The sequence below is a fragment of the Sander vitreus genome, chromosome 23 (genome assembly GCF_031162955.1).
Source record: "Sander vitreus isolate 19-12246 chromosome 23, sanVit1, whole genome shotgun sequence".
NCBI lineage: Eukaryota > Metazoa > Chordata > Actinopteri > Perciformes > Percidae > Sander > Sander vitreus.
Genome location: NC_135877.1, coordinates 535,307 through 562,173, shown reverse-complemented (window position 1 = coordinate 562,173; position 26,867 = coordinate 535,307). Strand labels below are relative to the sequence as shown.

Sequence of the window (26,867 nt, the reverse complement as noted above, 5' to 3'; positions counted from 1 at the left end):
GGTAATGATAATGCTCTCCAAGCTAGCTGGTTTGCCAACTGGCAGTAGCAAGCAAGGTAGCTCAGTCATTAACCAGTAAAAATACTGAAGGTTCAGTTTATTCAAGAAACATATTTGTAATCATGTCTCATAACTGTCTACACACCATGTCTCCTTGTAGAGCAGTTTACACCCAACCAGAGCTGGGTTACATGCAAGTGGATTTCTCTCCAGCTTTTGTCTTTTTTAAATGCTGGTGTTGCCAGGCATTTTTAACTGTTTTCCTTAGCCGCATCATCAGGTTTTGGACTTCCTGTCTTCCAAGAAGCAGCCATTGGTTTCACTTAATTGTACTACACTACTAGCAGACACTTGAAACATTCTGCTTAAATCTAGTCTTTCACTGGAAACATGGTCATATTGGCAAAGTTATCTTATGTCATGGTAAGTAGCAACCCTTCTAGTGCAAGGACAAGAAATGGGTGTCTTATAAAATGTAATAAAGTGCCTGTGATGAAGTACTCCCTACGGCACTGGTTCCCACCGGGGAGTCCCGACAAGCGATAGCCAAAGCTTCACGGGGGGGGTCTAGATGGGTTTGGTTGGGTGTAAGACAACTTTTTTTTAGTTGGCCTAAATCTCAGCATTTAATTAATTTCTGTGAAGAAATCTAAATGAAATTGTTATTTAAAAAAAGTTATGATTGTTATAAGAGATATAAACAGGGCACAGTGAAGATCTGAACACAAGCTACCAGCTTTCCCTCTCTGCTTAACGGCCTTGTCCTGCATCAGAAACGTATAAACAACCAAAGAGCTAATAGCTTTTGGTAATGGCCAAGCGTCACTGGGATGAAAACACCGAGTTTGTCAATAAAGAAGCCTATTAAGTATGTATGATTAAAAAACAATTACAAAAAGACACAAAGAATTGTATAAAAAGTTCCTAAAAATAAGAAAATAATCTGAGCAAAATTTATCCAAATTGCTTGTTTTACACAAACCTGCAGATATTCCTTCACTATCTGCGGTAATTGTACAGTTTATCAGTTGCTCTGTATTGTTATGCATTAAAAATATATGATATATCTATAACATGTCACTGGTTCCAGGGTCGTCAGTTTACTCGAAAAGGGGTCCCTTAAGGAAAAGGGCGGGGAAGCACTGCTCTTGGTTGTATAGAACAGGCAGTGACAGTACTCAGATCCAATGAAAATCCTAATTGTCAGATTGACAGCACTCTTGGGGGGGCGGTGCCACCCCATGCCCCCCTATCTAGCCCCACCCCTGATCTGGAAGGCACAGTGAATCCTCAAGCTTAACTGTACTATAGTGGCTACATTACCTAAGTAAGCTTATATTCAATGTGTAAATAATTTTTTTTCACAAATAGGTTTCTTTGCTATTGATATGTTGGATTCATATTAATGTACACTCACCTAAAGGATTATTAGGAACACCCTACTAATCCCGTGTGTTTCGCCTTCAGAACTGCCTTAATTATTTGTGGCATTGATTCAACAACATGCTGGAAGCATTCTTTAGAAATATTGGCCCATATTGATAGGATAGCATCTTGCAGTTGATGGAGATTTGTGGGATGCACATCCAGGGCACAAAGCTCCCGTTCCACCACATCCCAAAGATGTTCTATTGGGTCAATTTGAAATGATTCAAGCTTTGTGACATGGGCATTACCCTGCTGGAAGTAGCCATCAGAGGATGGGTACATGGTGGTCATAAAGGGATGGACATGGTCAGAAACAATGCTCAGGTAGGCTGTGGCATTTAAACGATGCCCAATTGGTACTAAGGGGCCTAAAATGTGCCAAGAAAACATTCCCCACACATTACACCACCACCAGCACCAGCCTGCACAGTGGAAACAAGGCATGACAGATATATATATATTAGGGCTGTCAATCGATTACAAAATTTAATCAAATTAATTACATACTCTGTGATTAATTAATCGAAATTAATCGCTACATAATTAACGGTGCCTGAACCGATACTTTTTAAGAAAGTAAAAAAAGAAAAGAAAAAAAAAGGGTACTAAACAACAGTTGGTGACATCAAAGAACGGCTTGTTTATTGCTAAGGCCATATGGTCAAAATGAAATGATTTAATAATAATGTATAACAATAACAATAACTTATTTCACTAGTAAATTGCTGTTGAACGACAAAAACAACAACCAGATAGGAAAAGGACATTTACAATAACTTCAAATGTACCATGAGGCTGTAGTTTACCAGTTTCATTGAACGCACCGTCTGTGTTGTTTCTCCGACGACAGCTGCAGATTGTTACATCCCGGTGTTGAATCCTCTACAGTAAAACACAGTCACACTTTACACCGTTTAGTGTTAGCTGTCAGCATTTTAACCGTGTTTAATCCAGCTACTAGCTAGCGGTAGGCTAACGTTAGCTACTGTTGAGTATAGTGTTAACTAGCTAGCGGTAGGCTAACGTTAGCTGCTGTTGAGTATAGTGTTAACTAGCTAGCGGTAGACTAACGTTAGCTGCTGTTGAGTGTAGTGTTAACTAGCTAGCGGTAGACTAACGTTAGCTGCTGTTGAGTATAGTGTTAACTAGCTAGCGGTAGACTAACGTTAGCTGCTGTTGAGTGTAGCGTTAACTAGCGTCACATGCAGCGGGGTTTGTGTTTCCTGTAACGTCTGTTTCAGAGCAGCAGAGAGAAGAGCAGACATATCAGTGGAGCCAGATTTTCGTCTGTATGCAAACGTCAATATGGAATGGATTAATCTGCATTAATTTTTTCTCAGATTAATTAATCTAAATTAACGCGTTTTATATATATATATATATATATGTAGCCTATATTTGCATATAGTTCCACCACAAGGGGCGCTGATTTCTGACCAGTCTCCCTGGTGCTGAGACACACCACAGCATAATGTTGCCACTACCAGGCTTATGGTATTAGCCAGGTGAAGAGCAGTGTTTGCCAGACATAGTGCTTTGAGTTCTGCCCAAAGAGTGCAATCTTTGTCATTATGCCAGAGAATCTTTTTACTAATGCTGTCAGACTTCTTTATATGCTGTTAGCCAGTACAGTACAGACAGGCTGTCATATGCCTTTTACTCAAGAGTGACTTCTGTCTTCTCACTCTACCATAAAGGCCCTATTGATGGAGAGCTGCAGAGATGGTCATTCTTCCGGCAACCCATTTTCTCTCCCAACTCGTAAAATACTGACTTGTGGCTCTCAGCGTCAGATACTGATGCAAAAATCCCACTAGCGTATGTTTGGAACGCACCAGGCATAGCAACAGCTCTGACTATCTATTAAGGCGACAACGCTAGCTGGTAGTATGAAAGACAGAAAGGGGGCAGGTTGGAGTGGTGGATGCAGGTTGGGGTGGTGGATGGAGCAAACAACATAGGACTTTCACCCAAGACACATGTCCAGTTCTTGTGCCGCGTGTCACTGAAACGAACATTTTGTAACCCCACCCAAACCTCAAGAGACCCAACCAAGTGCATCTAAATATGACGCCGAAGGGGTTGACACTAAAGGAGATTTTTTGCGTCAGTAACAAATGCCAAAGGCACCTGACCAAACATCGCTTTTTGAGTGACCGTTGGGTTGTTGGTCTTCCCCGGTTACTCAGTTTGGCCAAACAGCCAAATCTAGGAAGAGTCCTGGTGGTTCCAAACTTTATCCATTTCACAATTATTGAGGCCAGCTTTAGGAACGTTTTTATGCCCTTGCTCTGATCTGTGCCTTGCCACAATTTTATCGTGGAAGTCTATCGAGAGTTCTTTGGACTTCACAGGCAGACTCCAGTTCTCAAGTTCTACATCTTCATTAAAGCAACAGGATGCACCTGACCACAATTTGGATTGCCTTAGCAAAGGGTTATGTAAATCAAAGTTTTGGATGTTTGATAGATTTGCGGAATCCCCAATATATTTCACAGATTTTAACAAAACCTCTCCGCCATCTGGAAACTCAGGTCACCCCAGTCCCACCTTCTGCTCCTCCTGTAGAGGAGCATCATAGAACCAATCCTCTACTGTTGCGCATACTTTACCATGGCCACTGTCACTAACAGGAATAAACTCGAAATCACACACAACGCCTCTAAAATCATTGGTTTCCCTACTCCCAACCTCCCAGCCCTCACTGACACTGCCATCACACAATGCACTCACCATAGCACACGACCCCAGCCACCCTCTGAACTCATGCTTCATTTTACTCCCATCAGGAGATCTCTGATCTGTAAGAAAGCATGCTACTTTGAGCTTTGTGCTCTCTGCCATCACTGCCCTCAACAAACTGAAGCAATAATACTCAATGGACTCATGTTCTTGTGAGTATGTTGTGTACATTGTGTTACTTGTGGCTATGCTTTTTTGTCTATCTATCTCTCTATACATAATGCATTCTCTGGAAACAAAGCTACCCAACCACTTCTATATTTTTTGGTAAAGAAATGCAGCTTTTGTATGACAGTTTAATAAACAAATTAACTGTATCTGTCTTGGACTCATGACCTCAGTATTTCTTAAAGTCCTGGGGCTGCCCTGACAGTTAATGGTATCACTGTAGACTCTCCCACATCATTGTATTGGCAGGAAACTGCAGTGCTCCCAGTCTCTTTCACTCATGCAGGCTTTGGGTAATTACATTCATAATTGGAAGTGTGGCATTTTGATTCATAAAACCCAGCTCTCATCTCTCCGAGTTCTGCTCCAGTGAGCAAGGTGCAAACACATCAATATTCCCACAGAGGGGGAAATATAACTCCTACTCATATCGACGGTGACAGCAAGAGCTAATACACAATTAGTCAATAATGGCCTGAAGATCCAACATGTGTAATTTTGAAAAACTACATCAGGAAGCTGAAAGTGCTTATGGCAGCTGTTTTAATTCAGAAGTATTTACAGTACACTACAGCTCTCATTGAATGGAGCTGAATCGATCGATGGCTCCGTTCATTCACTCTTCTCACCGCCCCCGCATTGGCGTGACCTATTGCTGCTGGCATCGTGAAGGAGATCAGAGCACAGAGGGTTCCCCGCCCCAGAGGATATAAATACGGGGAGAGGGCAAGTATCCTGAACCTTTTACTTTCTCATCCTCTCTGCTGGACACTGGGCTCACAGGATCTCCGACACCATGAAAGTAAGTACTATGCAAGAACATTTTTAGTTTAATTTGATGGGGGCTGCAATAAAGGAAATACAATTTTAATAAAGCACTATGTTAATTGCATTCTAAAAATTCTAAATGGGAGCCCAAGATTCTTTTGGCATATAATGCATCATCTGAATGCTGATGAAAAAAACATAATAAACTATTTTGCCCTTTAGTTTCAAAGTTCCTCCATGAAATTATTGCTTGGTTAAAGTCTCCCTATGCGTTAATTATGGTTCATGTTTGAACTTTGCAAAGTTTTATCAAAAATAAAATGCATTGTTTAATTTCTTCCATTTCAGTTTGTTGAAACAAATGTATTTAATACAATAATCTGAAGGGACCACAAACAACACTTTTTATATGAACAAATTATTTGAAGTAGCGTTAAGTAATGTTTAGTTTTGTGTTATATATTTTTTTGCTTGTTAACTTAAAATACTTATTTTAGACATGACTCCAGAAAAATAATTTAATTAATTTAATTTAATAGCGGGTATCCACGCAATTTTGTAGTAAAATCAACTAATTCGGGATAACAGTGCAGATTGAGTCTTTCTCTATGTTGCTGGTCCAAATTACGATTTAAAAAGTTTGTTCCGATATGCCTTTATCTTCCACAGGGTTTGAGGCCAATCACATTAACTTATGTAGGCCTACTCACCCTTTTACTGCTGGCCTCATTCATCTCGCAGTCGTGGAGCGCACCGAAGGTAAAGCTGCTCTATTTCTCTTTATTCAAATATAGACTGTGAGGTTTTCACTCAATATTTGAAGGAGAAGGAGAGGCATTAAATGTATGCAAATGTAACATTTGTTTTTTCATTGAAGGGCTCTTTCCAACGGAGAAACTGGACCCCGCAGGCTATGCTGTACCTCAAGGGCACTCGTATGTGTTTACCGTGTCTCATGATCCCATGTCTGAATGGATATTAGATAAATAAATACGACAATATGAAATAAATAATCATATGAACAAAAAGACCAACAGACACACTGTAATACAATCATGGCATTTTATTTAAAAATAATTTTTTTCTTCTTCCAAAGTCTGTTTTATTTCATAATGTCAGTCTTTGTCCATCAATCAAAACAAACAAGGCAGAGTTATGTTTACGTAAAGTAATAAAAGTAATAAAACAACTCTTTTATTGTGCAAAGAATGAACTGATTTTGAAAAACGTACACAAACTCCACATAACCACTGAGCCACCGTGTCGCCACAATGGAAATGTGTTTTTATTTAAGAACATTCTGGGTCCCATATTGCTTGAGCTATACAAAGATAAAGTCCTTTAGTATGTGTTTGAACATTACATTCCAAAGTGTGGGATGCTTCTTTTTCTTTTCTTTTTTTTTTTCCCAGAGGGACGAAGATTCATCTCAGAGGACCGAAAAGAAGGCGATGTCTATGACACATTACACTTAGGTAAAACTAATGTTACTAAGCAAAAATGTTTGTGTATTTTTGGAAATACTCTGTCAACCTTCTTTAATGGATGAGGATAGTTAGAGGGTTTGCCCAAGAGCATCCCAAAAGTCTTTGAACTGAAATCACCTATGGCCCATTATTAAGCAGGATGGATAAGACTGAGATAATCAGAGTTTGGTGTTTATTCCCTGTCAGAGACCCGCAGTCAGAACACAGAGAAGCTGAGCGTGGACCAGGCAGCCACCGTCCTGCTCAACTTCCTGCAGCAGGCCAGAGAGGCAGGTGAGAGCAGCATCAGTACCAGCTGCCGCACAGCAGCTACATCCAGACATATGCAGCTCATACTTAAGGGTTTGGTTTCAGTAGTGAGGGAAGACAATTAAGTCTGTATATTTATATCAATCTAGCATATAGCACATTATCATCAAAATGATTATCATAATAATTATAGAAAACATTTTTTGAAAAGAAAAATGAAAAATCTATGTAAATTATTAAAGGGTAACTTCGTTTTTTTCAACCTGGACCAACTCATCTGCATGTTCATGCTCACAATGTTTGTCGTTTGAATGGTTTTATACAGAAAAGCATCTGACCGTCTCTCTGGTCAGCCATTAAGAAAGATTTTAGACTTTTAACAGGGGAAAGAATCACAGGATCCCCACACACAGACATCACATTTAAGGATCTTTCCCATACTTCAAGATTCATTTCATTTCATGCTTTTATTGATTAAAATTTAAAGAAACCGGGGTAAAAACATAACGAGGGTTATGAAGGTCTAATTTCAAGTCACATAGAGACAAAATTGTTTCAAAAAAATCTATCTAATCCACAACATTTTAAGGACGTTCAAGGAATTCAAATGAAAGATTCTGTGTCTTGACTCAACACTTATATTTTATTTACTATTATTATATTGGATATTCTAATTCCATAATGTAATCTTAATTGTTTTCTTTCTCATAGCCGATGAAAACCCAGATGAGGTGTATTTCCAGGAGCTGCCAGTGTGGAAGAGAGAATACTTCTGATCATCTTTCATGAATTTCTAAAGCTGATAGATAACACATCTTTGTTTTTGATTCTAAGCTTATGTAAGGGAGAAGAACAGCTGTTTTGTAAATATGAATTCTCTGACTATGTTTGAAATGTGGTGTTTTAATAAAAAGAGTTTGAAATCATAGCACTATTGGTCTGAAATTGTCTGAGTTTTTGAAACTTCCTTATCAAAATATGAAGGGTATCTTTCTCCCAGTACTATCACAAAGTGTCAGATAAAGGTACATGCATATCAAGTATATAAATGAATCAGGGTTTCATGATATGGCCATGTAAATAAAGAATGTAACCAATGTGAGTTTTCTGTTTTCTGCTTGTAAAGGAAAGATGCATTACATGCAGGAGTGGAGCCAGATGTTATAGAAATAGAAATTATTTGATTGGAACAATATATCCACATATTAACATTACTTCAACTGTAAGTTGTGAGTGTGTGAAAACTACATGTAGTCAGTTAGTAGTAAATACAGCTAAAGTAATAGAGAAATGGTTAAAAAAGCTAAAAATAATCTCCAAGTAGTAGTATCCTAGAAGGCTTGAAGTAGTAGGATTGCTGACCAAATCAACCTTAATATTGACAGTTCAATTGCATGAAGAAATTAACAATATCCACTTTTATATAAGGAATAGTGTTATACTTTTAGAACATACATTCTGAATTGATGAAGGGGTACACTGTGTGTGTGGGGGTACGTCAGACCAAAAAGGTTGGAAACCACTGCCATACACTATGGTGAAAAGTATACGGACACCTCTGTCCACACCCGACATCAGTGTTGGACCTCATTTGTTTATCAACCATGTAGTTTAACAGGAAAATGATTACATATAAACATACTTAAAAAATACTTTTTGACATGTATTTAACCAAGAGATAACTGAACAATAATCATTATATATCATGAGCACACAGGGTTGAAACTTGAAAAAAATTGTAATTTCACTGTTAAAGTAACATTATTTTTTGCGATTAAGCGCCTCTACAGTTTCAGAGTGCAATTTACTTATACACCACTGTCGTAAATATACAGCCGTATATTTAGGATGGGAGCAGCAGGACCAGGGCATAGAATTAACACCCGACCACTCCGCAAATGCGGGTGAATTTTGCAATTGGTGGGTAACTGTCAATCTGCCTGCCACATTGGCAGGTAGCCAATGAGAATTGAGTGATTCAGACGCGTAACTATCGGTAATCAGGGTACGCGGTTGCTTACGGGCCTGGTCCAATCAGGGGCCCGCATCACTGGAAGACATTGATTGACAGCCGGGGCCCCCTATCACATTTTCATTACTCACACAATCCCAGCAGTCCCACGTGCAGCCACTGACTAAGAGGGAGTGAGAACCAAGGGGGTAAGCTTTGCTTCAGAGCTCGAACCTCCTATGGCGCCATTTTGATGCTACCAAGCGATCACCCGTCGTTAGCATTCCATTGACTGCCATTCATTTTGACGTCACTTTGACAGCGAATAACTTTACATCTGAAGCATTTAAAGACTATTTGTCCATTTATTTCTAAAGAAACACGACAATGTATAAAAGGCTCCATTACCTTGTACCTCACGTTATGGCTCCGTAGCAGACGTTTTTATAAAAATAGGCTAACGATTGTGTCATAACCACGCGACTTACTGTCGCATAGTAGAGGAATTACCGTATAGTACAGGAGAAGCTCACAGTCAGTTTCGACTTCCATTAGCTGTTTAAGTTTAATTACTAATGTTAACTATCATTTTAGTGATCAATAATTAGCCTGTGTCTGTTATCTCCTTACATATACCTACGCTCTCCGTCTCTGCTAGATTGGGAATGATTGAGATTTCTCTTGGCACAGCTACCAGAAGACTTACAACTTTCAGACAGGTTGCTCATGTCACATCTACGTCGTCTCTGTCAGTTGGAGGCTGTGCAGTAACGCTCAGCCATCACCGGAAAAGTGCTTCTAATATCCTTCACTGGTCTCCGTCCAGAGCAACGGGATATGTTGTGTCCATTCTTATATACTGTCTATGGTTTTGAACAGGTCAAATTAATTTCCTTGTTTCTGTTATGAAGACGAGACGTGTGTGACTCGAACATCTCACATTTACCAACAAAACGTACGGTGAAAGACCATGCAAAACATTTCAGACCATCCTGCCAACATGTATACATTGTAACATCAATGTACGCTGTAACGATTTTTCAATGTAAAGTCGCTGAAAGCTGCTGCTGTTTCAATCCTGTCTGATCTCTGCAGCGGGCGGGGCTGCTGCTCCGTTTCCCCTGCGACTGACGCGCACACACACAAACAAACTCACACACGGTGGATGCAGGAAAAAACGCAGATGAGATGTACAGGATGACCTAAATTGAGGACAACTACACTCGTTATTGTAAGTGCAATGATAAGTTAAAGTCCAGGGTCATAGCAAAATTACTACTGACAAGTCTTTTTAGGTTAGAGGCCACAAAACTCCTCTGGTGGCCCCTTAATTAAATAACGAACAGTCCTTTATCAGCAGTTAGTGGTTAGCACTAACCACTAGCCACTTTAACAAGTAAAGCTTTCTCTCATCTTTACTTGGCTAACGGTAAAGTTTGATTGATTGATTGAACATATAACTGTATGGTATTTGCATCAGACATATTTTTCCTGTAAAACCTGACATGTATATTGAAAACCATAGTGAGCCAAGAATGGAGCCTTGGGGAACACCACAATTAAACTGAGCTTCAGGACAGGAGTCTGGGTTTTGTGATGGACCTGGATCAGGGTATATTCCAAAACAGCACTATCAAGACCACCCATTTTCACAACATGTTCAGGACTTTTATTTTTCTTAAATCCACAAACTTTCAAGAAACCTTTTTTTTGTTTATTCTCTATAGATTCATCAGAAATGCTGGGTGACTGTATACCTGTGTATAATCTGCAGCTACTCATGGTAAATCTCAGTTTCCTGACTCCTCAGGTTGCTTCTTCTTGTCCTCTGGCACAATGCCCAGCACAAAGGGAGCCTTGATGTTCAGTCGGTCCCTCTCAGCCTCCTCATCTTCATCGTAGGGCTCATCATCATCATCATCGTCCTCCACATCACTGTGGTGGGGAGTGGAGTGGATGGAGGCAGAGGGAGAGGGGGGCACCGAGTATGGCCGGGGGTAACGGAAACCCTCTGTCTGTGGATACAAAATGACTTAATTACTTGTTAAACGTTTTATTAAGTATAACTTAAGATTTTCTGTCTTCTAAACAACTTTCGGTTTATGTCTAGAGACTTCAAACTTGCTGCAAATAGATTATCAGTTGCTTTATGGATTATATAGAGCTCAACAGTTACAGTGCACACTTTTTGAACTGCTCTGGTTCCGGAAGTGATTTTCTCCATTGAATGACATTTCAGAAAATGCTTAAATAAAGAGTTTTAAGCTTGGACTTGTGGCTTCTACTGGGGCATAAACCATCGTATTAAAATATTGTAGCTCGTGGTAGGTCTACCTTGGATGGTTTAGACATCATGGCTAATGATCAAAATCCTTATGGAGAAAACGAATGGGATTTTCACTTCTGGAACCACACTGTTGAGCTCTGTTGTCCTCAGTTGGTGCATTCATGTGCTGAAACTGAAACTTCAGAGATCTCAGACTATTTCAGTCTTTTCTTCTCATTTTCCCATCACTTTCATTCATCCCTTCTTTTCCCCCTTTCTTCCTTTCTCTCCCTTTTTCTAGCCCTCTGTCCTCTTCTTTTTTTCCCCTTCTTATATTTTTCTATTCCTTACCTGCCCTTTCTTACCTTTTGCTTTTTCCTTCTTTACTTTCCTCCTTCCTTCCATATTTTTCCTTCTTTCCCTCCTTCCTTTCAATTTTTTCTTCACCTCCTTACTGCCATCCTCCACTCCTTATTCAATTTTTCCTTTCTTTCTCCTTCATTTGATCCTGTTTCCAACCCTCCTTTTTCTCTTTGTTTCTCCCCTCTTCCCTTTTCTCCCGTTCCTCCCCTCCTGCCTTCTTTTCCTGCCCTCTTTCCTTCCTATTTCCCATCGTCCTTCCTTTCTTTTCTCTTATCCCTTTTTTTTCCCTTTTTTTTTTCTTGCTTCTTTCCCCCCTTTGTTTTCAACTGGATAATTATAACTCTTGTATTGTACCGTTCATGTTAATGCCAAACTAAAATGTAATTTAATTGTGACTTTAAAATTAACATTTGTATCAAACCTGAAAATTGTGTATCAGATATCAGGAGAGAGGGGGAGTCTTGTTTTATGTAAATCTACAGGGATCGGCATCAGCACACTCCATGATGTCCTGTCAATCATCCAAATGTTAGACTGTCAATTAAAGCCTGACAAATCCAAAACTATCCACTGTGTGCATCAGTCAGTACATGAGAGGGATTCTCATGTACATGCATGTGCAGTTAGAGGAAGACATTGTTACGGGTTCTCAGAGAACACCAAAAGATACTTTTTAGTTTGTAGCATCATTGAAATATTGTGTTTAACAACCCAAAGTTGTGTAAAGTTTTTCCAGTCAAAACTCTTACTATATAAAATCAATAAGCCTGGCAGGCATGTAGCACTTTCATGCTTGGAAATTAGTATAATGTGTCTCAAATTTAAAGCCCTGGTTCTTGGCTATAATAAACTGGTATGTACATTATTGGTAATATAAATAAATAGCTGCTATTTGTAACTCCAAATCGGACACAGACTTTTAAAAGCCCCCTCCCTCCTAGCCGTAGTCGTTTTGTGTCTCTTTGTGGACAATTGATTGAATTTTTAACTTTACATTTTACAGGTCACTTCATACAGAGGTTCTGATACTAATGATCTGCCTTATCTGCCTGTGTCACCCCTGGCCACCCCTCTGGACCCGTCTCTGAGCACTCTTAAGCATTCACAAGGACTGCAGGAAAGGTGCACTGGGCATTTTAAATGAAAGGGAATAGGGGACAAACCCCCACATCCAAGAATTTTTAAAATCCTTTCTTAATATACAGTAGATGTGGCATTTTCACTAATTTCCCATGATACAGCAGTTGAATTGCATACTGTACAATTGCCTTTTTTTTTGCAGATGCAAAATGTCCAAACTATTACCATTATTAAACTAACTAATGTAGATGACTTTGGGGCCTTGGTGGAGGTAGTCATTCTCAAGTATGGTCACTTATTCACAAACTCCCTCATTTTCTTGCACAGTATTTCTTACCTTCAGAGGGGCCATGGGGTTGAACTTGTCTGGGAAGGCTCTGTTAAGTGCGAGATGGCGGGCGTGTATGTAGAACTGCAAATCACAAGTCAGCAGAGATGTACATCAACAACTAAACATTTGATCTCGCTAAGTTTTTCTCCTTTGTTTTGAGATTTTTCAAAAGGCATTTTACGATTTTGTTACTAACTGCAACATGAAAAAGGAGATGGGTTAAAGGCAAAAGGGAATACACTAAAGAAGACTTCCTGTTTCTGTCCCAAATTTACTTCCAGTAGAGGATTCAACTACACTATGCTTGTTCTAGAACTTGTCTACCACTCAACTTACAGTAAGTTGTCTTGACCACAGCTTATTCTCACACTATACAGTAATGATTTAAATGAAAATCCCTTTCTAAATGTATTCATGTTTTATTGATTATTATTATGATTCATATCATGTGAATTGTATGTGCAGACATGAATAAAGTATTCTGCCTGCTAGACGTATTTGCTCCTCTATCAAACATCTATTTGGTGCTGGTGCAGCAAAAACAGACCCGGCCCAGGTATTTCCAGTCCAGCAGGTCAGACAGTCTCTCAGTTCGGTTCCGCTGGATGATGCGCTGACGCAGAGACTGCTGGCAGAAACTGAACATGAACTGGGTCAGCTGCTTACAGGACTCTTCAGGCGAACGGAACCGCCGGTCCACGATGTAAACGCCTGAGAGAGACAAGAGGGGAAGTAGAGGAGAGAACAGAAAAACACAGACAGAAACACAATGTGTGTGTGTGTGTGTGTGTGTGTGTGTGTGTGTGTGTGTCCACACCATAGGCTGCAGGGTCTGACACATGCTCCTCCATGAAGCAGCCGAAACCTGACAGGTTGGTGGTCACACTGGGAATGCCCATTACAGTACATTCACCTGGGGAAATACAACACAGCTCAGAAAAGGTACAGTATTTGTATGTGTTGTACAGTTTGTTGTCATGTTATTGGTATTGGTAGCCCTTTTGAAGGTCCTCAGCTCTTTGAGCCACCAAGACATGACCACCTAATGGCATTAAATAGTTTGCCGATTTATCAAGAGAGCTGCTTAACTGTTAGAATACCAGCAGGGTGCATTGCATATACCAGTCCACTAGCTAGTGATGGGCCTGGTGCCACTGGCCTGCAGCCAAGGTTGATCAAAACACTTTTTTTTTTTTTTTTACAAAAAATATTCAAATGCTTCTTGGTCTGAAAATGAAACCAATGCAGAAGTACCTTAAATCTGCTTTCTATCTAATTTCTAGCAGGGGGCGACTCCACTGGCTCCAAAAAGAAGTTTCTATAGAAGTCTATGAGAAAAGGACCCTACTTCTCACTTGATTTATTACACCAGTGAACATTTTAATAATGCGTTTATGGCCTCAATCGCTTGTTTATACAAGTCTTCTTCACTACAGCATGATATTCATTTAGTAAATTATGGTCCCATTTATATTAAAACAGACGATAAAGCAGGGGATGCTTTGGGGGGCGTGGCTAGATACTTTCATTTCTGGGAAAAGATGTCCCACTTTAGTACTGGCGCATCCAAAACACAATTTATGTCTAAGCAACTGGCATATACATAACGTTTAAGTCTAAGTCAGCTTACATGAGCTGCTTTATTGCAAAAGTTGAGATTGCTGCACAAAGCATGTGTCATGAATTAACAATGCAGCACAACATACATTGTGAGCCTTGACTGGCTTGCAGGCTTCATATGCTCACAAAGGCTGCCTTATTGCAAAGGGTGCACTGGGTATATAGAATGTAGACGCACTACTCCACATTGCCTCATGTGGATGCTGTAGAGATTTGTGTAACAACTGCAGTGCCTTTGTATTTCAGGAACATGAAGCACCTGTGTGTTTTGATACATGTGCACTTGTATATTATAGGTTACAATGTGAGGTTACCAGGTGTGTATCCCCATGGTTCATAGTAGGAGGGGAATACTCCAAGGTTACAGCCACGGACAAAGTCCTCATAGTCCATCGGCAGCAGAGGACTGGTGGAGGACAGGAACTCAGGGTGGAAGATAATCTGAGAGGAGGAGGACAGACAGGGTGACTTTTAGATATATAGAGTAGAAACATGAGGCTCTGGAAGTAAAAGTATTTTTTAGTAACCACTGGGACTTGTCATTAGTTGCAGTATGTGAAAAAGTATTTATGACCTATACTTTGCTGTGGGTGGTTCCCAGAGGATGAACCCTAATGTGTTGGTACCTTTCAGCTATTACCATTCCCTCAGACCAAATGTTTAGGCAATAGGCAAATTGCCCTTACATTTTTCAAGCTTTTCATTTCGACATTTAAAAAAGTTTAATTTAGTGCCATTACTACAATTTTGTATTTGTATTTTGTTTTTTGTATATGTATTACCGGAAGATGAATGTTTTGTAAAATAGTGGTGTTTGACGGGCCACGTTTGGCATGACAAATTGTCAAGTTTGTACGTAACATATGGATTTGCTTCAACATTTGTTATAGATATTTATGTTGTGACATCCTGACCTTTCCATTATCACCACTCTTCAGACAAACATTTCACCTGTATCTCAACATTGGCAGATTGCCATGGAATTTACTGAACACATCTATGCTCCCTACATCATCATCAAAAAATGTGACTACTGCATTACAACCTAGTGAATGGTAAACAAATCTAGAACTCATTAAATAGGCTTTCTTCTTTTTTCTTTTTATGAAGTGATGAATAGCTGGCTTCTCACCAAATAAACTGTGGCTACAGTGGCTTTATGAAGTTAGCATTTCACTTGTTAAAATTGACTAATCTTACAGAACAATTAAAAACAAAACAAGTATTTTATTACTTTGATACGTGATGCGTTTGGCACTTATTTTTGTACTAGTTGACAATCTATCTAGTTACAGTAAATCTACCGACAGACCAATCAACAAAAAGATGTAATCGTAAAAATAGCCCAATGTAATCAGTCAGCTAAAGATTTGATTCTCTGCTGCACTTATCAGCAATACTAACAGCAAAGTTGTTCCGTTGGCTGGTTGGTCAGTCCATCACTTTGGTCCAGACTAACATATCTCAACATCTTTTGAACAGACATTCATGGTTCCTAGAGGATGAATCCTACTGGCTTTGGTGAATTCCTGATTTTTCCTATAGTGTTACCCGCAGGTCAGAGTTTTCACTTATCCTGTAAAATATTTGCACATCTACAAGATGCATTGCACACATTTTTGTACAGACATTTACGGTTCCAAGACAATGAATCCTACTGACTTTTTCTACAAAATTCTCTTCACATGTTCACACAAAGGCCTTCTTGTTCTGACCAAAATATTGTCAAACATTTTACTTGATCATCACCAGGCATCTCGTGACTAGACATTTCCCATAAATTGACTAAAGAAGAGAAAACAATGATGGTGAACAAATAAAGGAAGCATACAGGATATGCTGTCTACCTTGACACGATCGTTCCTGGAGTTGAAGAGGCCGATGCGTCTCACATTGGAAAGGATGGGATCTGTTGAGTCATCCAGCATGTTGTGAGTGGTCACCGGAGGGAGGCTGTGTCTCTGCATACAGATTTTGTTTAAAAGACGGGTCAGGTCAGTTTGGTCTCTGGATTGTTTGGAGTTTTCAATCACCACATTTCTATACCAGATAAAATATATGACATTCCAGATTAGATTTGTATCATGTCATTTTAAGGGGGTCAGGGTCCTGAATGATGTCCTGGTTTGATTTAAATAAATTTCCCTCAGGGATAATAATGAATGAATCAATCAATCAATCAATCTTATATTGCACCTGGATTAAAGACTGAAACACCTGTGAACACTAATGGACAAAGAAATAATGTGTATTCAGTCTAGTTTCTCCTGAATCTATGCATACATGTCTGGATTTCCATGAATGTAAATGTTTGCATGGCTGCATTTCATATACTATATATATATATATATATATATATCTCACACACACACACACACACACACACACACACATACAAACACATATGCCTAAAGTGGGGTGAGGAGAAATGATTGAATGAGTCAGTGGCCCGCGACTAGTAACCTTTCAGAATGTGATTCTGAGAGGTATTGATCGTTGGGGCATTATCTAAACCGAACAATATTGGATTATTGTCTCTCACCACATTAAGACACAAAACAAAACCAGTGACGCTTAATTTTATATTGACATTTCCTTGAAAGGAACTGTTAATTCACAGGAAGGTTCCTGAAGTAGACAAATCTTGAGAAGTACTAATAGTATGGAAAATAGACATTTCAACTGGTACACTTCTTTAATTGCTATCATTACCCAGGGGCCTTTTGGTCAGTGCACAACAGGTTTACTGAAATTGCAAAAATGTGAAATGTGTATACAAGCCGTATACAATTCAACATATACAGAGAGAGAAGTTCAATAATAAATAATAATGAATGAACATTTACTTGCATAACAATGGAGTAGTTATTTCAAGGAAAATTCCTCTGAAAAACAACAACTGCTTCTAAACTAAACTATAATAACTGACAAAGTTACCAAGCTACCAATGACAGGAAATTACACAATTAAGAAATTACAAACATAAAATAGTACCAAAACCATTATTTAATGGGGTGAAACACTGGCTTAGATGGCTCAGATAAGGTTGCAAATGAATTTGATCATAATGGATAGAGACTGGAGTCAGACACTTTTAAAATCTGTATAAATGAACACATCTGGGACATGATGGATGGTGTTAATGAAGGGGTACTTAAAATCTTCTAGGACTGTAGGGGTTCTTCAGACAATAAAGGTTGCGGAGCACTGTTCCAGTTAATCAAAAGAGAAATACTTCAAAAGTGACCTCACTGCAGTTACTGCAGATAACTCAGGCTGCAGACATATGCGTAACTCTTTGATATTAATGAACGTCCATTACATTCAAGCCATTACCAAATGAGTTTCTACAAAGCTAATTAAGACTATCAGCTCCACACGACTCTCTCTGGATTTCTCAGTATGACTATGTTCAGAAGATTGTGGCGTCCGGCGACTTTCCGCGCAGAAACTCAAGTGGACATAATGACCTCTTCTGAAGAGTCCATCAGATTTTTTTTAATTCTCCGTGTCCTCCTTGGTTACTAGCAAATGCGTGGAGGAAAAGGGGGGTGCGTGATCACAGAAGGCGTGTATCATGTGGACGCGCCGACAGTTTTATTGTCATTATTTAGAATTCCTCATGGGGGAGACAGAAACTATGCAACAGCTTTAAACCTGATTATAACCCTGGTTTGGCTGTTAAAAAAAAATGTTATTCCAGAGTTTTGAAAGTAGCTGAAGTTAAAAACAAGTTAATTTTGAGCAGTGGAGGAAAAAAAAAGTACAAATAACCAGAGACATATTTACTTTAGTAAAAGTAGAAGTACCACAATGACAACCCTACTTAAGTAAAAGTAAAAAGTAAATTAAAGTAAAAGTACTTGCATAACAATTTATTCTCTTAATGTCTATATTCTCATAATTAAAAAAAAACAAAACAAAAAAAACAGTACGGGCTGTGGCATTTTAATTAAGTTAGTTTTAGGTTAATTTAGTGTGCTTACCATCTGTGGCCCAGTTTACATTCTGACTTACAATTCTGGTTATCTATCAGGGTGATCTGTAGCTCGACTTTGCATTTTTTCCCACGGGACAGTGAATGCTGCACACATTTATTTAGCGAGAACACACGGGCTTGGACAACAAGTATGTGGCTTCACAGCTGAGGAGGACCGGGAGTGTTTTTAAGATAAATATACGGGTTGTATATTAACCCTATTTGAACGGATGCTTCACATATGACCCAGCAGAGCATCGGGAGCAGCAGCAGTAACAGGAGCAGCGGTAGTACCGGGAGCGGTACGCGCCTGGCCAATAAACGCTATTGAAGGGCGGGTCTTGGCGTGGCGGTGCAGGAGCCGCTGCTGAAGGCTTCCCTGCGGACTGCAAACGTGTGACGGTCAGGAAGACGTTTTGGCAGGGGGAAATATTGATCAGAAAATGTCACGAAAATGTAACGGAACGTTATAGTAGAACGTATAGATAATTGCTGCAAAATGTAACGAAGTCAAAAGTATGCACTATTGATTCTACTTAAGTAAAGTACAGATACGTGAAAAATGTACTTAAGCATTCCACCACTGATTTCGTGGGATTCCCAGGATAATGTGCTGTCTATTATATCTTGTTGTATTCATGGTGTTGTATTTTCTGTGAACATTTGAACCTTGTAACTCCGAGTTAAAAATGGCACTATAGAAATCTGGTTTACTTGCTATTACAAAAATATATATATAACCATCACCTTGTGTGGTTAAAGAGTAACTGAACACAAAATCACAGAGAATCAAACAGCGACTGTACAACTCTCTAGGAGTCAAAACGATCCCCAGAACTCTAGGGGAATATGCACCACTAGGCTTAATCACAATATCAACTGACATGATAAAAACATTATGGTTTGTGATTTAACCAATGTTGGGGCTCTGTCTTGTAGAGTGGCCCTGTGTCAACATACTTTTAAAGGAGAATTACGGTTGATTTCAACACGTAGCTCTGTTGTTTGTGGTCACGGAGTGCTGTCAGTAGAGAGAAAAACGAAACCAATCGGTGGTGTGTGGTAAATTAAGTTGCAGCACTGCGTTGCCAATGTGTGGGAAAGGAACTTTGTTGACACTGTCCTTGATTATAAAAGGTTTATTACATCAAAGATTTCAGCATCAATTTACAGACTCCATGGACATCTGGAGAGACGACTGACCCAATCTTCAAAATTCGTCGCTCTGAGGTTATTCTGGTCAAACCTGAAAACATATACCCTGAGCTGTGTGTAACATGAGACGTGATGATGGGGGTAGATGAATCCAGGTCCTGGGGTCAATCAATCAGTAACCCCATTAGCCCCCACAGAGCCACTTCCTCTGGAATGTGCCCTCTAACCATATACCTCAGCCAAATGGAACCATGTTTGTTATAACAAAGACTTTAAGTCAATCAGATACTACAGGTGCCTACACCGTGTTATCCTCCTGCTAGCGTTAGCATCCAGGAAGCTAAAACAGGGAAAGTTTTAAACGTGCTTTTAGCCTCTTAACATGTTTGAATGTCATTACAAGTGCCTACCCATGTGAAGTGATTCATTCTGAGTGAACACAGTGAATCTGACTGCAGTAGATAGAAGAAATGCATAAAAGTCGTGCTAATTCAGCTAATTCAGTGAGTGCTTAGGGACCGTCTACAAAGTACAACACCAAAAGTGATACAAAAATATTTATTAATTTAATGATTAAATAGGTAGTGTCTCCAAACTTACCTCAATTCTAACTTGTCTCCTGATAGTTGTACTACAGCACTTTTAAAAAATAAGCATATGCCTATTTTTGAAAATATTTTTGTATCTCTTTTCGGTGTTGTAGTTTGTAGACGGTCCCTAAGCACTCGTCTTTCCGTCTCAACACCGGAACTAAGCAGAGCTGAATTAGCACAACTTTTATGCATTTCTTTCACATCAACTGCAGTCAGATTCACTGTGTTCACTCAGAAGGAATCACTTCACATGGGTAGGCACTTGTAATGACATTTCGAACATGTTAAGAGGCTAAAAGCACTTTTAAAACTTACCCCGTTTCAGCTAATGCTAGCAGGAGACATGTAAACATTACATAAGCACTCTACATTTACACACAACAGAGCTACGTGTTGAAATCAACCGGAATTCTCCTTTAAGACATGTTTGATCAAACGTGAATTTCTCTTTCTTCTTTTTAGCGATTTTTTTCTCTCTCCTTTCCTTTACACCTTTATACATTTATATATTGTTCTGCCAACTACTCGCCTTATTTACAATTTACATTGTCTACATATACGTTTAACACTCACCACATAGGCCTACTGGTAACCGCATAGGATAGTCTGGCCAACTTTGCACAGCATCTTTTGTCAGCCCAGTCTTATCCTATACAATATGTAGGCCTAATGTTGTTCATAGTCTTTGTTTGAATGTTCTGAGGTGACAGCTCTGTTTAATCACTCACTCTGTGATGTTCTGTCTTGTTCATGTATTTGTTTTTTTCATTTTTGCAAAAATAAAAAAAGAGTTATGGAAAAGAACAACAAACAACTCAAAATGATGCCAGTATTTGTTAACAGAAGAAACGAAGAGAAGAGAAAAGCGACATTACCTGAGTGGCGTAGATGGCTCTCTTCATAATAGTGAAGTCGTCTCGATCCAGAATGGAGTTCATGTCAGGGATCTGCCCTCTGAGGACAGAGCAAACAATAAAACACAAACATAGATCATGCGTAATCATAATTCATCACAGAGAACCAGTGTTGATGTACACGGGTTCACTTACAGTGCCCATTTACTTACTTTAACAGAGCATCATACAGTTTTTTACCAAACTTCTCCTTCACAGTGTGAGCTGTATCCCTGTGAAAGTCAAAAGGAAACCTTCTTTAGAATTGTACCTTTTTATTTACCATTTACCCAAAACTCATGAACTTCACCAGCATTGGGATGACATCAGTAGTCGTGATTTTGAAGGACCATTGTGTATGTTTTAACTTGGGACTGGAACATTGCCTGTAAGATCCCTAAACCAAACATGGTTTATACATCGTTTCCTGAGCTGCCACTGCTATGGTTAAGGTTTACTGTAGTTTAGACACAAAAATAACTGGGTAAAAATAATGGATTTAATAATGGATAAACAAATGTTAACTGCTGGTAATAGAAATTAAACAGCGATCTCCAGTATCAGTCACAACCTTATTAAACCTCAACCTCCTCCCTAATGGTACATGTCCATATGGGCATTTTTTACCGACAGGGGTCGCCCCAATTCCCAGCACTGGACACTTGGTGGGCTTGCAAATAGCAGGTATTACGTTTTCTTCAAAGATCACTGACAAGCAAAGAAAACAGGCTACACCGTCCTGCAACCGCGAGATCTGCACCTGATTGGACGAACACTTCACTCGTAGGCTATTAGCTCCCGAATTTCAAAACGGACCAACATGGCGGCTCGTTTGAAAACTCGCTCTTATTTTACAAAATAGTTCACCAAAATGTAAAAAACATTTTATGCGAGAAATAAGCTGCAGTTGCTGAATCTGTCTTCATTTTAGATCATCAACAGTCAGTTTAAAAGATTCTCGTGAGTTTTCCAGAGGCGGCGAGTCGAGCTGGACGCCCCTAATTTGTACAAAGTAGCCTGGATTCAACTTTATGCAAATGAGTAGCAACTCAACGTCCCGCTTCTCGAAAGTGGCCGCAACATTACCAGAATTCGTTGCATTGTTGTTGTGACAAATGTTCATAATTCCATGGACGCTGAACAGTGGGGATGGGGGATAGGTTTCAAACAAGTTAAAGTTGAATGCGGAATATTTATTATGTCCATAGTTATTATTAAGCTTTTTCTTCAGCGAATCCTACAGCATGGATGACAGCAGCGGTACGGAGGCAAATGTGAGGCCTGACGCTAGCGGTAGTCGCATTTCAACTGAGAACAGACAGGATGTTTACATAAGGTTTCCCCTTGACCTTTTTTGAAATCCTAATTGAACCTTTAGCCAGCTCTACATGTTGTAACAAACTGCTAGATTGTGATTGATCTTTTATAGTAAACCAACATTGGCCATAAACAGAACAATTTCAAATGATTATGTTTTTTTTTTAACTATATAGCAATAATGATGAGAGTTGATATACCAGGGCATACCAGAGCTGCTTGCGTACTGCCTGTCCCTTCAGTGACTCCACATTGAAGTTATTGGTTTTAGCTGGCATGATGAAGAAAACTACCACTGTCATATCATTTCTGTGAACCTGTGGATAGAGTGAGAAAAGGAAAAAGGGGAACAGGATGAAGGTTTTAGACATGAATGCATGATGAAGAATATACACTTATCTCTTACGTACCTCTTTACAAGGTCAAAATTCTTTTCAAAGTACTTTTTACAACTTTTGCACATGTAATGCATACAGCAGAGTGCTACTGAATGCCAAAGACTAAAAGACCTTACCCGCAGTAGGTAGTTGAGTCTGGACAGTGATTCAAGGAAAATATCAGCTCCCTTGTTGGAAAATTCATAGCGTCCAGCGATAAAGAAGAAAAGGGTTTTCTCCAGGTTAAAGTCCAGATGACTACCAGAAGGAGACGAATTGAGAATTACAATCAGGTTTAAAGTGACAACTCTCCACTCAAGAATAGGGATACACCGGTACGACTTTGAAAGCTGATCCGATGCCAGTGTTTAATTAATAAGCTGTATACCTCACTGTGTGGAAGTGACTGGGATCATTCTTTGATGTGTAGAGAAACATCATTAGAAGTGCACCTGAATGTGCCATGAGTTGATGAAGGGCACCTGAATGCACCATGAAGTCCTGTCGTAGCCCACACGCAATAGCTTCTGTTGTTTGTTTACATTACTCACTTTTGCAAACTTTTGCAAAACTTTATATGGATGTATAATAACGGATATCTGATCCCAAAATGGCACCTATTCAGTTCAATAAGAATTGCTTGCATGATGCATTCGCCACGTTCGTAAGTTTCTGGGTTTACTTCTGTGATATGCGGCCCACTGAACATGCGCAGTAGGGTTTCTCCCACTGGCCCAGCCCGCGAGTTCCCAGACGGCCCAAAGACTTTATATTGTGGTGAAGTCACAGGTTTTTTTAAATCACTTTTCTTGGTTCGAGGAAAGTTTTTCAAATGTATAAAAAGTATATATGGATGAAAAATTCTTATAAGAAATAGTTATAATCAACTTTTTTTGCAGTTCGTGGTGTCCTGTCAACAGTTTTACAGATGTCTCTTTTACAATGGTGGTCCACAGAGTGCATTTTGGGCCGCAGGGGGATTTTTAGTTACGGCATTATGGCAGGTGACCGTTGTTATTATACATCCATTAGCAGGAGGATTTTCCAGTTTTGTTGTTTCTCTGTCATTTTCCGGCTGTGGCCATAGTGTCTCAAAAAGTGCAGCAGCAGGTTATAGGTAAGCTGACGTCACCCTGTGTCTTTAGCTGCGTGCTACCAGCCGGTAAGCTATGCCGTGTCATATGTGTGTTGTTTTTTTTTTCAGGTGAGTGCAACTATGCAGGAGTGGAGTGAAAAAAAAAATAATATAAACAATTGGCCCCATTGTCACCGATACCCAATCCAGCTAATTGGGTCAATCCTATATCTAATATTGGTATCCAATCAGTGCATCCCTAGTCAAGACTTCATTTTCTAAAGTAGATTGTTTCAGGCAATATGTGAATGGCCCTCTCCTGTACTGGAAAATTCAAAATTGAGAGCCCCCAAGTAAAATAAAAACACTGGGCTACCTCTACATAAGATGGATCAAAACTACATTAATAAACTCCACCTACCCATAGAAGTGTCCTCTGACAAACTCCTGGATGTGGGCTTTGCTGGTGGAGTGCAGGTTTTGAAACTCATGCATGGCCGAGAACTTCTTCACATTCAGCCCGTTTGGTGTCACCACATCTGTACCATCAACACAGCAATAGTAGAGATTTAGTTTCAGCTTCAAGTTTCAAGTAATTTATTGTCATGTAGCCTACACAACAATTCCAGAGAAGCAGTCTACACCTGTAGATAGTAGCCTGTATAATTGCTTTGGTTATCCTTGATGCGCATGGTTTAGCATTGCACAAGGGGGGGAGGTCATAAGAAATTTAACAAAAAATAAAAATGTAAACACGTGTAGATGCCATAATAGGGAGGTGTGTAAAATGTATGAAAAACTTTAATTAAATTCCAGACAATAGGTACATGTTTAGCCTGACAAGCCAGACCCACTGCTGTAGCTGATAAGTGATCAAAACGTTAACTACAGCACCGAAATAGAGCCAGAACTTGTTCTTTGTATTTTACCATTTGGTCAAGTGTCTCAAAGAGAGAGGAAAAAAAAAACAAAAAAAAATAACTCATGTAGCCTACATGTGAACATCTCTTGTCTCTGAGACCCAGAGCTTCAGTCAGCTCACAGCGGGGTCTTTGAGCAGGACTGGCTGGCCAGATATCTAGCTACTCCCGCAGAGCTAGCTGGCATCAGGCAGTTTATGGAGCTTCTACACTCAGAAGCAAATTTGGAGCAAATTTTTAATTTGCCATACATTTTCATAACACTGCCTATATTTGACATCTACACAAGCTATGTTTCCATCCACAGGTTTTTATTTGAATTAAGTGATATCGAATGAAAAATGGCTTGTGGAAACAGTATAATTCGATTGAATTTCATGAATATTGACTCAAAGTTTATACGTTCAGTCTCATCTGATTTTCTCTTGATTGATTTACGGCTTATACGATAACGTTATTTGCCAAATAAATAATGAATTGCGATAACATTTTAGGTCATTTGATGGTTAAAGAGATGCACCTGTACAGGTCAGAGGTGGTGAAGTCCAATGCGCACTACCAACCACGCAAATGTGCCTTAAGATGCAACGACCGTCTACTACGGCCTGTAGTACGATTGATTGGCCAGCCCTTTCTATTGAAAAAAATCCCTTCAGCCGGATGGGATGGGTTAAATGAAGGGAATGAATTTCGCTACATATATGTGTATATGACAATAAAATACCTTTACAGCAATATGTTGGTGGTGTAGTCGTTCTCTTATTATAGCATGATATGTCGCTATCAGCTGGCACATAAGCACTATTACAACTTGTGCAATATGAATCATTTGTAGGTTGATGGCGTGATCCATTTTGTCTGGCAAAACTTTGTTCGCAAATGTCAGCTTGAATGTTGTGAGACTTAGCGCAAAAATGAATGGAAACACCATAAAATGTCTCAAATCAATTCGATATACCAATTTGACCGCAAAACAGCATGTGATGTCATTACGCACAGGTTTTTATTTGCTTTAAAGCCGTTGGATGGAAATACACTTTCACCAGCTTTATTCGCTTGAATTTTTGTACCGAACTTCAGATAATTTGATTGACAAGACTATTGACTAAGCTAACAGTTAATTTCTCGCCTAAAACATTCTCAGAAGTGAATTTAATAATGAAATAGGAGACAAATTGTAAAAAAAAGAAGAAAAAAAATATTGGTTGTTAGCGTTTGCCTGTGCTTCTGATTGAATGCCAAAATGAATGCTGGGAATCCTGGGGCTGCGAAGGATACAACAGATGGGTCCTCCAAATTCTGTAAAAGGAGGCCGCATTTGTGGACCACATTTGAAGGAGCCTTTGAAATTAAATGGGACAGCCTTTGTCGCGCCGGAGTGACGCAATCGGTCAACGAATGCAGTGAAAAGCTTCCCCACCTGGCTTCCTGTGCAGCATGTGGCTGGCTTCCACAGCTGTGATCTGGGAAACTGTGGTGAAGACATGAGCACAGTGGACCGCTGCTCTCTCCAGGCAGTAACGATGGTAGATCTGCCTCTCACCCGCCTCTTTGTCAACGTCGAACTACAACACACACACACACACACACACACACACACACACACAGTCTAAACAAAAGAAGTCTCTTGAATGAGAGACAAAATGTCTTCAGAGCACCTTTAACCAAGTCCAGTTGTCCTTTATTTTTAACCCTTCCCTCGATGTATAGTCGGTTTACATTTTTCCATCGTTCAGTGCTACGTCATGTTTCGTTGCTCTAATTGGTTGCAGGTCTATCCATTTGCATTCAGAGGCATTTTGGTCTACGGTTGTTGACAACGCCCCTTGGGAATTGAAAGTAAACGGAGAGGGGGAAGTCAGGGTAGCATCCCACTGCTAATTACATTTCAAAATGTAAGACAGAAACACATAACAGTACCAGTCAAAGGTTTGGACACACTTTCACATTCACTTGAATGATAAAATGTGTCTTTTGACTGGTACTGTATTTATTTTTGTATTTTGTATTCCCTGTATTTTCCGAAATTAGTATTATTAGTTTTTCTTTTGTTTGTTTGCCATGTTTTCCCTGCTTAGATTTCTATATTTGGTGTGTATGCGTGT

The 26,867-nt window shown here is 39.4% G+C and overlaps 2 protein-coding genes across 4 annotated transcripts in view; one reads left to right on the top strand and one right to left on the bottom strand.

Moving 5' to 3' along the window:
• The first annotated feature begins 5,134 nt into the window (after positions 1-5,134).
• On the top strand, positions 5,135-7,773 carry spx (spexin hormone). Its single transcript, XM_078243185.1, has 6 exons — positions 5,135-5,140; positions 5,776-5,865; positions 5,984-6,041; positions 6,519-6,581; positions 6,780-6,866; positions 7,554-7,773. Exons 1-6 carry the CDS (start codon positions 5,135-5,137, stop codon positions 7,616-7,618), a joined length of 369 nt encoding a protein of 122 aa, XP_078099311.1. The 3' UTR covers positions 7,619-7,773.
• A 2,687-nt stretch (positions 7,774-10,460) lies between these two features.
• The window catches only part of gys2 (glycogen synthase 2), a 29,092-nt gene continuing 12,685 nt past the window's right edge, over positions 10,461-26,867 (bottom strand). The window contains exons 5-16 of one of the 3 annotated variants that reach the window (XM_078242564.1): positions 26,183-26,327; positions 24,264-24,381; positions 22,905-23,025; positions 22,601-22,707; positions 21,247-21,306; positions 21,056-21,134; positions 16,301-16,414; positions 14,768-14,894; positions 13,651-13,746; positions 13,381-13,544; positions 12,840-12,914; positions 10,461-10,808 (exon numbers count right to left, since the gene is read on the bottom strand). In XM_078242564.1, the coding sequence (XP_078098690.1) occupies positions 10,584-10,808; positions 12,840-12,914; positions 13,381-13,544; positions 13,651-13,746; positions 14,768-14,894; positions 16,301-16,414; positions 21,056-21,134; positions 21,247-21,306; positions 22,601-22,707; positions 22,905-23,025; positions 24,264-24,381; positions 26,183-26,327 (1,431 nt within the window). In that variant the 3' untranslated portion in view covers positions 10,461-10,583. Of the gene's footprint in view, positions 10,809-12,827; positions 12,915-13,380; positions 13,545-13,650; positions 13,747-14,767; positions 14,895-16,300; positions 16,415-21,055; positions 21,135-21,246; positions 21,307-22,600; positions 22,708-22,904; positions 23,026-24,263; positions 24,382-26,182; positions 26,328-26,867 lie in introns of all 3 variants that reach the window. The other 2 variants (XM_078242562.1, XM_078242563.1) reach the window with 2 other exon arrangements.